This window comes from Scomber japonicus, chromosome 17 (assembly GCF_027409825.1).
Source record: "Scomber japonicus isolate fScoJap1 chromosome 17, fScoJap1.pri, whole genome shotgun sequence".
NCBI lineage: Eukaryota > Metazoa > Chordata > Actinopteri > Scombriformes > Scombridae > Scomber > Scomber japonicus.
This window is the reverse complement of record NC_070594.1, coordinates 7,407,654-7,417,452: the sequence shown is the minus strand read 5'-3', so window position 1 is coordinate 7,417,452 and position 9,799 is coordinate 7,407,654. Positions and strand designations below refer to the sequence as shown.

At 44.4% G+C, this 9,799-nt stretch overlaps 1 protein-coding gene across 1 annotated transcript in view; it reads left to right on the top strand.

Annotated features, from left to right (window-relative positions):
- The window catches only part of LOC128377032 (filamin-A-interacting protein 1), a 53,880-nt gene that overhangs the window by 33,147 nt on the left and 10,934 nt on the right, over window positions 1-9,799 (top strand). The window contains 1 exon segment of the mRNA XM_053336911.1: window positions 2,573-2,751. Coding sequence (XP_053192886.1) covers window positions 2,573-2,751 — 179 coding nt within the window.

The window sequence follows — 9,799 nt, the reverse complement described above, 5'->3', positions numbered from 1 at the left end:
TTGGAAGACATGAGAGACGCTGAAACAGATGTCTTCCAAATCTCTCAAACTAAATCTTTAAAACATAAAACTGAAATATTCCCTCCTTCCTTCCTTCCTTTCCTTCCTTCCTTCTTTCCTCCCTTCTCTTCTTTCCTCCCTTCCTTCCTTCCTTCCTTCCTCTCTTCTTCCTCCCTTCCTTCTTTCCTCCCTTCCTTCTTTCCTTCTTTCCTCCCTTCCTTCCTCCCTCCTTCCTTTCCTTCCTCCCTCCTTCCTTCTTTCCTCCCTTCCTCCTTCCTTTCCTTCCTCCCTCCTTCCTTCTTTCCTCCCTTCCTCCTTCCTTTCCTCCCTTCCTTCCTTCCTTTCCTTCCCTCCTTCCTTCTTTCCTCCTTTCCTTCCTTCCTTCTTTCCTTCCTCCCTCCTTCCTTCTTTCCTCCCTTCCTCCTTCCTTTCCTTCCCTCCCTCCTTCCTTCCTTCCTTCCTTCCTTCCTTCCTCCCTCCTTTCCTTCCTTCCTTCCTTCCTTCCTTTTCTTCCTCCCTCCTTTCCTTCTCTCCTTCCTTCCTTCCTTCCTTGACTCGAGGTTAAAAAATATGTTCTAATGTGTTTTATTTGGAAGACATGAGAGGCGCTGAAACAGATGTCTTTGCAAAATCTCTCAAACTAAATCTTTAAAACATAAAAACTGAAATACTTGCAAGAAAGAAAAAAAGAAAAAAAAAACTGATTCTTGGCTTCGAGCGAACGTTAAGTGGCCACATGTTTGCTACCGAGGTCGTGAGCTGAAGACCACAAATACTTTCACTCCACAAAAAAAAAAAGCCTTTCAAATGTTTACTTTTAATTTTTTATAGTCGTACTACAGCTGTTGATTGATCGCATTTTCTTCTACTGTTCGATTATATTTTCTACTTTTTACTTGCATGAAAAAAAAGCCGCTGTAATTAATGCCAGAATACACAAAAGTTCTTTCCAAACTTCTTTCTAAACTTTCATGGATATAATTTAGACTTTATTGAGTCATAAAATGGAGCATTATTGTTTTATTTCTCAAACATGAAGGTCTCATTGTTCTCCCCGGCACTGTCTACAATAAACTTCCCTTCCTTCCTTCTTTATTTCCTTCTTTCCTTCCTTTCCTTCCCTCCTTCCTTCTTTCCTCCCTTCCTTCCTTCCCTTCCTTCCATCCTCCCTCCTTTCCTTCCTTCCTTCTTTCCTTCCTTCTCTCCTTCCTTCCCATCTTCCTTCCTCCCTCCCTTCTTTCTTTCCTTCCCTCCCCCCTTCCTTCCCTCCTTCCTTCTTTCCTCCCTCCCTTCCTTCCTTCTTTCCTCCCTTCTTTCCTTCCTTTCCTTACCTCCTTCCTTCTTTCCTCCCTCCCTTCCTTCCTTCTTTCCTCCCTTCTCTCCTTCCTTCCCGCCTTCCTTCCTCCCTCCCTCCTTTCCTCCCCCCCCCCTTCCTTCCTTCCTTCCTCCTTCCTTCCTTCCTTCTTTCCTTCCTTTTCTCCTTCCTTCCCACCTTCCTTCCTCCCTCCCTCCTTTCCTTTTCTCCCCTCCTTCCTTCCTTCCTTCCTTCCTTCCTTCCTTCCTTCCTCCAATGCAAACTCTTTACAAACAGCAACATTCAAGCCGCTAAAAGCAACATTTACCAAATTAGGACATTTTATATTAACATTTCAGTGGGTAAATATACAGTTGAGGAACTTTGTTTAAAGTGTTTTCAGATAATTTAGAGAGCAGGATGATAGATGGAGGACTGATACTGCATTTCCTTCCTTCCTCCCTCCTTTCCTTACTGCCTTCCTTCTCTCCTTACTTCATTCCTCTTTTCCTACCTCCCTCCCTCCTTACTCCGTTCCTTCCTTCTCTCCTTACTTCCTTTCTTCCCTCCTCCCTCCTTTCCTTCTTTCCTTCCTCCCTCCTTTCCCGCCGTTCCGTCCTTCCTTCCTTCCTCCCTCCTTTCCTTCCCTCCTCCCTTCCTTCCTTCCTTCCTCCCTCCTTTCCTTCCTTCTTCCTCCCTCCCTCCCTCATTTCTTCCCTTCCTTCCTTCCTTGTTCCCTCCTGCCTTCCGTCCTCCCTCCTTTCTTTCCTCCCTTCCTTCTCTCCTTACGTCCTTCCTCTTTTCCTACCTCCCTCCCTCTTTCCTCCTTTCCTTCCTTCCTTCCTTCCTCCAATGTAAACTCTTTACAAACAGCAACATTCAAGCCGCTAAAAGCAGCATTTACCAAATTAGGACATTTTATATTAACATTTCAGTGGGTAAATATACAGTTGAGGAACTTTGTTTAAAGTGTTTTCAGATAATTTAGAGAGCAGGATGATAGATGGAGTACTGATACTGCATTTACACTAAAGTTCATACAAATAAATAGTGAAATCACGTCCTTTTGTGTGTTGATTAGCGGCGGTTTCTTCTTGAAAACCCCAAATTTTCCACACTCACTGGGATAAAAAAGGGCGAACAAATCTGCTGTAAGAGAGAGAGGCTCATTGTTCTCCCGCTGACACAACAGCCACCAAAACCGTAGCTAATGGCCCTGTGGATATTGCGTTGGCAGATGTGGTGTCACAGTGTGAGTTTGTCATTGTTTCCGTTCAGCTCGACCGTCTGGAGGACAAACAGAAGGAGACGTACAGACGGATGCTGGAGCAGCTGCTGCTGGCCGAGAAGTGTCACCGCCGCACCGTCATGGAGCTGGACAACGAGAAACGCAAACACGTCGACTTCATGAACAAGAGCGACGACTTCACCAACCTGCTGGAACAGGAGAGGGAGAGGTGAGGGCCGAGAGAGAGAGAGTGTGTGTGTGTGTGTGTGTCTACCTGTATTACTAATATTGTGGGGACTTAAATCTTTGCACACAGTTACATTGTGGGGACTCGCCTCCTTCCCCATCATGTAAATCTTTTAATCTCAAAGTGAAGACTCGGTTTCAGGTTTAAGGTGAGATCAGAGTGTGTGTGTGTGTGTGTGTGTGTGTGTGTGTGTGTGTGTCTACCTGTATTACTATTATTGTGGGGACTTAAACCTTTTCACACAGTCACATTGTCGGGACTCACCTCCTTTTTGGTGGACAAAACTCAAATCCCCTTCATGTAAATCTTTCAATCTCAGGTTGAAGACTCAGTTTCAGGTTTAAGGTGAGATCAGAGTGTGTGTGTGTGTGTGTGTGTCAACCCGTATTACTATTATTGTGGGGACTTAAACCTTTGCACACAGTCACATTGTGGTGACTCGCCTCTTTTTTGGGGACAAAACTCAAGTCCCCATCATGTAAATCTTTCAATCTCAGGTTGAAGACTCAGTTTCAGGTTTAAGGTGAGATCAGAGTGTGTGTGTGTGTGTGTGTGTGTGTACCTGTATTACTAATATTGTGGGGACTTAAACCTTCTTACACAGTCACATTGTGGGGACTCGTGTCCTTTTTGGGGATAAAACTCAAGTCCCCGTCATGTAAATCTTTCTATCTCACTAAATACTGTATTCGGACCAAAAGCTCTTAGTTCGGTTCATTTTCATTGGTGTGAAAGCATCAATCGCACTCGGATGCGCACTAAATCAAGCGGACCTAGACCTTCCAAAAAGAGGTGGTCTCGGTCCTCTTCTTGATTCGTTTGCAGCCTGTATGCTGCCTGGTGCGGACCAAATAATCGAACTAGTGGTGTGAAAGTGCCCTAAGTCTCCACGAAATCATTGAAACTCCTTATAAAATCCTCTGAGGTGATAGAAACATGTCTGTGTGTGTATTACAGAACAATACTGAGTATATTTACATGCCCACTGAAACCCAATAATGATTTTTTTAGACTTTTTACTGTGTTTGAGACCAGTAAAAACAACTAAACTCACTTTTTTATTCAACAAACTTTATATTGGAGTCATGAGCACAGTCTATTTACAGTTTAATTTGCATCTTAAAGGTGAAATATTCTGCACATTTTCAGCTCTATGTTTATATTCTGGGGCTCTACTGGAATATCTTTGCATGATTTTCAGTTAAAAACTCCTTATTTTAGATAACATCAGTCATCAGAACAAGATAAAACATAGCAGAATATCACAAAAAGCACTGAAAGGTAATTTTATGATGAGTTACTGAACACTGTGATAATTGTTCGGAGCTCAAACTGAGAGAGTTTCATGGTCCCCTGAACAGAGACCCCCCTTATTGTCTGACTATATGAGCCCATCTTCATCCTCCGTCTCCATCTTCATCCTCCGACCGCAGCACACAAAGAGAGGATGTGAGTAGATGGGTATAAAAGCTTTGTACCAGCATGATGAGCCCATAACACAGGTGGAATCCAGATGTTAATCTGAGCGACCTTTACTACCTCATCTGTCTGCTGCAGCAAGTTGCGACAGAGCTGCTGAGATCACACACAGCGCGGTCTCTCCTTCCTTCCCACCTTCCTTCCTCCCTCCCTCCTTTCCTCCCTCCCTCCTTTCCTTCCTTCCTTCTTTCCTTCCTTCGCGGTCAGTCATCATGCTGCAGGTCCTCAAACATACTCCTTCAGTCCTTTACTGTGTCTGTATGTTTCAGGAGCCTCCACATTGTTTGAATCTGTTCCTTCCTTCCTTCCTTCTTTCCTCCCTCCTTCCCTCCTTTCCTTCCCTCCTTCCTTTCCTTCCTTCCTTCCTTCCTTTCCTTCCTCCCTCCTTCCCTCCTTTCCTTTTCTCCCCTCCTTCCTTCTTTCCTCTTTCCTTCTTTCCTCCCTCCTTCCTTCCTTTCCTTCCCTCCTTCCTTTCCTTCTTTCCTTCCTCCCTCCTTTCCTTCCTTTCCTTCCTTCTCTCCTTCCTTCCCACCTTCCTTCCTCCCTCCCTCCTTTCCTTTTCTCCTCCCTCCTTCCCTCCTTCCTTCCTTTCCTTCCCTCCTTCCTTTCCTTCCTTCCTTTCCTTCCCCCCTTCCTTTCCTTCTTTCCTTCCTCCCTCCTTTCCTTCCTTCCTTCTTTCCTTCCTTCTCTCCTTCCTTCCCACCTTCCTTTAAAAACCTTCGATTTAAAATTCATTCTCCTTGGAAACGTGCATGTTTGGCAGATGCTTGTTTATTTGTGCGGCGGCAGACATCAGATAAAACCAGGAGCAGGTTCTGGATGACGGGTCAGATCTGATAGGATGAGTGATGACTGGCGCTTTATCGCTCCATCGAAGACGCACAATGCACAGATACGACTGACTCTGACTTTTTTTTTTAAACCCATAATGTGGAGATTTTATGTTCTCGTATATGATTTTTTTTTCTTGGCTTTTTACTTTATCAACTTCCCATATAGTGAAATTCATTTAATTTGACTGAACACTCGATGTTAGACATGCTTAACTTTCCTGTCGTCCTCCCGGGTCAAATTGACCCCGTCTGTTTTGACTGTTCCTTCTTTCCTTCCTTCCTTCCTTCCTTCCTTCCTTCCTTCCGTCCTTCCTTCCTTCCTTCCTTCCTTCCTTCCTTCCTTCCTTCCTTCCTTCCTTCCTTCCTTCCTTCCTTCTTTCCTCCCGTCCTCCCTCCATCCTTCTTTCTTTCCCTCTTTCCTCCATCCTTCCTTCCTTTCTTTCTTTCCTTCCCTCTTTCCTCCCTCCTTCTCTCTTTCTTTCCTCCCTCTACCTTCCTTCCCTCCTTCTTTCCTTCCTTCTTTCCTCCGTCCTTCCTTCCTCCGTCCTTCCTTCCTTCCGTCTGTCCTTCCTCCCTCCTTCTTTCTTTCCTCCTCCTTCCTTTCCTTCCTTCTTTCCTCCCGTCCTCCCTCCCTCCTTCTTTCCTTCCTTCTTTCCTCCGTCCTTCCTTCCTTTCTTTCCTTCCTCCCTCCCTCCCTCCTTCTCTCTTTCTTCACCCCCCCTTTCTTCTTTCCTCTGTTCTTCTTTCTTTCCATCCCTCCCTCCCCTCCTTCTTTCCTTCCCTCTTTCCTCCATCCTTCCTTCCTTTCTTTCTTTCCTTCCCTCTTTCCTCCCTCCTTCTCTCTTTCTTTCCTCCCCCTACCTTCCTTCCCTCCTTCTTTCCTCCGTCCTTCCTTCCTTTCTTTCCTTCCTCCCTTTCCTTCTTTCCTTCCTCTCTCCCTCCCTCCTTCTCTCTTTCTTTCCTCCCCCTTCCTTCTTTCCTCTGTCCTTCTTTCTTTCCCTCCTCCCTCCCTTCCTCCCTCCCTCCTTCTTTCCTTCCTTCTTTCCTCCATCCTTCCTTCCTTTCTTTCTTTCCTTCCTTCCATCCTCCCTCCTTTTCTTCCTTCTTCCCTCCTCCCTTCCTTCCTTGACTCGAGGACAACAGAAGGGTTAAAGGCATTTAGTACTGGTGTTCTTCTTCTCGTCTGTGGCCAATCAAAATATTGATGCTCACTTCTTTCTGTTATATTTCAAGTCAAGTATATTTGTATAAACCAGAATCCCAAACTACAAATTTGCCTCAAGCGGCTTTACAGCTTAGAGAATCAAATCAGATAAGAAGAAAACTATTTGACGGATGGATGAACAGGCATATAATAGATGTGTGTACAGAATAAACAGAATAGGAAATCAGGATGACAGAATTATAGACAGATATATAAAAATGAGCAAAGAATTGATGTGTCTTGCTTGTTGAGAATGATTATTATATTTTTTCCCTCCCTCCCTCCCTCCTTCTCTCTTTCTTTCCTCCCTTCCTCCCTCCCTCCTTCTTTCCTTCCTTCTTTCCTCCGTCCTTCCTGCCTTTCTTTCCTTACTCCCTCCCTCCCCCTTCTCTCTTTCTTTCCTCCCACTCCCTTCCTTCTTTCCTCTGTCCTTCTTTCTTTCCCTCCCTCCTTCTTTCCTTCCTTCTTTCCTCCGTCCATCCTTCCTTTCTTTCCTTCCTCCCTCCCTCCCCCTTCTCTCTTTCTTTCCTCCCACTCCCTTCCTTCTTTCCTCTGTCCTTCTTTCTTTCCCTCCCTCCTTCTTTCCTTCCTTCTTTCCTCCGTCCATCCTTCCTTTCTTTCCTTTCTCCCTCCCTCCCTCCTTCTCTCTTTCTTTCCTCCCCCTACCTTCCTTCCCTCCTTCTTTCCTTCCTTCTTTCCTCCGTCCTTCCTTCCTTCCTTCCTTCTTTCCTTTCTTCCCTTGCTTCTTCCCTCCTTTCCTTCCTTCTTCCATCCTCCCTCCCTTCCCTCATTCTTCCTTCTCCCTCCCTTCCTTCCTTGACTCGAGGACAACAGGAGGGTTAAAGGCATTTAGTACTGGTGTTCTTCTTCTCGTCCCTGGCCAATCAAAATATTGATGCTCACGACAGAATTATAGACAGATATAAAAATGAGTAAAGAATTGATGTGTCTTGCTTGTTGAGAATGATTATTATATTTTTCCCCTTTTTTCTTCCCCTGCTTTCATTTTTATGAAAAGCACATTGAGTTTCTCCCTCCTGTGTATGAAATCCACCGTATAAATAAGGCTCGCTTTGCCTCTCAAATACTTGGAAGAGGGGATTTCTTTTGTGTGCCTCAGCTCCGTTTGATAACACATTCCTGTCGGCTGCCGTCAGCGTGCAGATTCACTGCAGGTGATATCATGGACGGGTCGATCCTGAACACCGGGGTAGGTGATGTCATTCCCAACACAGATCCTCCTGGACGATTAGAGGCTCTGTTTACACAACAACCATCACGGGCAAATGCAACTACACAGGAGCTCTGTCAGAAATGTGCAGCTAATTTTACTCCGCTAATACTGAAAATTAGATGTGTAGAAACAAGGAAAGAAGGAAGGAAGGAAGGAAGGAAGGAAAGGAGGAAGGAAGGAAAAATAATAATCTATATTTGATAGTTTAGAGGGGATTGTTTTAATATTACAAACTGAAGCGAAATAACTGAGTATTCAGCCGTTCAGCGTGGTTTACATTAACCCTCCTGTTGTCCTCAAGTCAAGGAAGGAAGGGAGGAAGAAGGAAGGAAGGAAGGAAGGAAGGGAGGGAGGAAAGGAGGAAGGAAGGAAGGAAAGGAGGGAGGAAGGAAGGAAGGAAAGAAGGGAGGAAAGAAGGGAGGAAGGAAGAGAAGGAAAGAAGGAAGGACGGAGGAAAGAAGGAAGGAAGGAAGAAGGAAGGTAGGAAGGAAGAGCAGAGGAAAGAAGGGAGGAAGGAAGGGAAGGAAGGAAGGGAGGGAGGGAGGAATGGTGGAAGGGAGGAAGGAAGGACGGAGAAAAGAAGGAAGGAAGGAAGGTAGAAAGGAGGGAGGAAAGAAGGGAGGAAGGAAGGGAGGGAGGGAGGGAGGAATGGTGGCAGGGAGGATGGAAGAAGGAAGGAAAGGAGGAAGGAATGAAGGAAGGAAGGAAGGAAAGAAGGGAGGAAGGAAGGAAAGAGGGAGGAAGGAAAGATAGAGAGAAGGAGGGAGGGAGGAAAGAAGGAACAGTCAAAACTGATGGGGTCAATTTGACCCGGGAGGATGACACAAAGGTTAATATCAGTACATTATGAGAAGCTTAATATACTTTCGTGCTCTTGAAAACTGCCCTTCGAGAGACTTCTGCCGGCTCGGGAGGCAACAAGCCATGAAACAAACTATAACAGCAGGATTTCACTACTTTTGCTCGTTTCTCTACTTAAAATGTCAACTTATCAAATGCAACTGGACAAGTTTGAGCTGAAATCTGATCTGAAATATGAGAGTGGACGACTTGAACAACCCTAGCAACCAAGGTTACAGAGTGGACAGTCATATATGGGCATGCATGACGAACCGACGTCAGCTCGTCAGCAAGGTAGAAAAAAAGGATTCAAATAAAGCGTCTAACCCTGAAGCCCTCATTTTGACTTAAAGGCAACATTTCTACATGTTAACTTTGACCATAAATATCACAAAAGGCATATTATGTGGAGAGATGGTTTAAGGGATGGTTACTTCTGTCCCTGAGGCTGCTAGGCAACAGGACTAGGGCTTCCCAGTCTGGTAGGGGCACATGTGGTTCCCGAGGTTGGGATTTCAACCAGCACACCATATCTGTCTTCAGAAAAATGTAGGTTTGATCCTCTGTAATTTCACAGTGGTGGATAATTCTGATTCAAGTTAAGTTGCAGCTTTTGAAAAACAAAAAAAAATCACATTTTTACTCCCTAGATGGTCGACAACAAATGTGCCTCCTCGGTGTCAAAGCGCTGTTGTTGACTCCGTCTGTTCTGAATCTTAATATGGGCGGTAATTGTTGCGACTATAATTAGCTTCAGATCAGCAACTCCTGGTCTGATGTGTTGGCTGCGGGTTCAGTTTTATGAGGGTTCGGGTCTCTCTTTGCTCTCGCTAACAGGCTTCTGTCAGCAGCGAAGCTATGAATAGACCCGAGCACAGAGAGGCTTTCTGCAGAACTATCATCTGCCAACGGGATTATAATGACAGATACTCTGAGTCCTGAGGGCAAGAGGAGCAATCTGAGTCATATGTTAGATGAATGTGATCACCTACTAAAGTAAAAATGACAATACAACAATGAAAAATACTGTGAAGTGAAAGTCATGAACGAAAAATAAAATAAATATAGGCAGTATTTAGGTAGTATGAGCTTGATGTAGTATGTAGTATTACAGTAAAAGTACTGCAGTATTATGAGTGATGTAGTATGCAGTATTACAGTAAAAGTACTGCAGTATTATAGTGATGTAGTATGCAGTATTACAGTAAAAGTACTGCAGTATTATGAGTTATGTAGTATGCAGTATTACAGTAAAAGTACTGCGGTATTATGAGTGATGTAGTATGCAGTATAATAGTAAAAGTACTGCAGTATTATTAGTGATGTAGTATGCAGTATTACAGTAAAAGTACTGCAGTATTATGAGTGATGTAGTATGCAGTATTACAGTAAAGGTACTGCAGTATTATGCCCGATGTAGTATGCAGTATTACAGTAAAA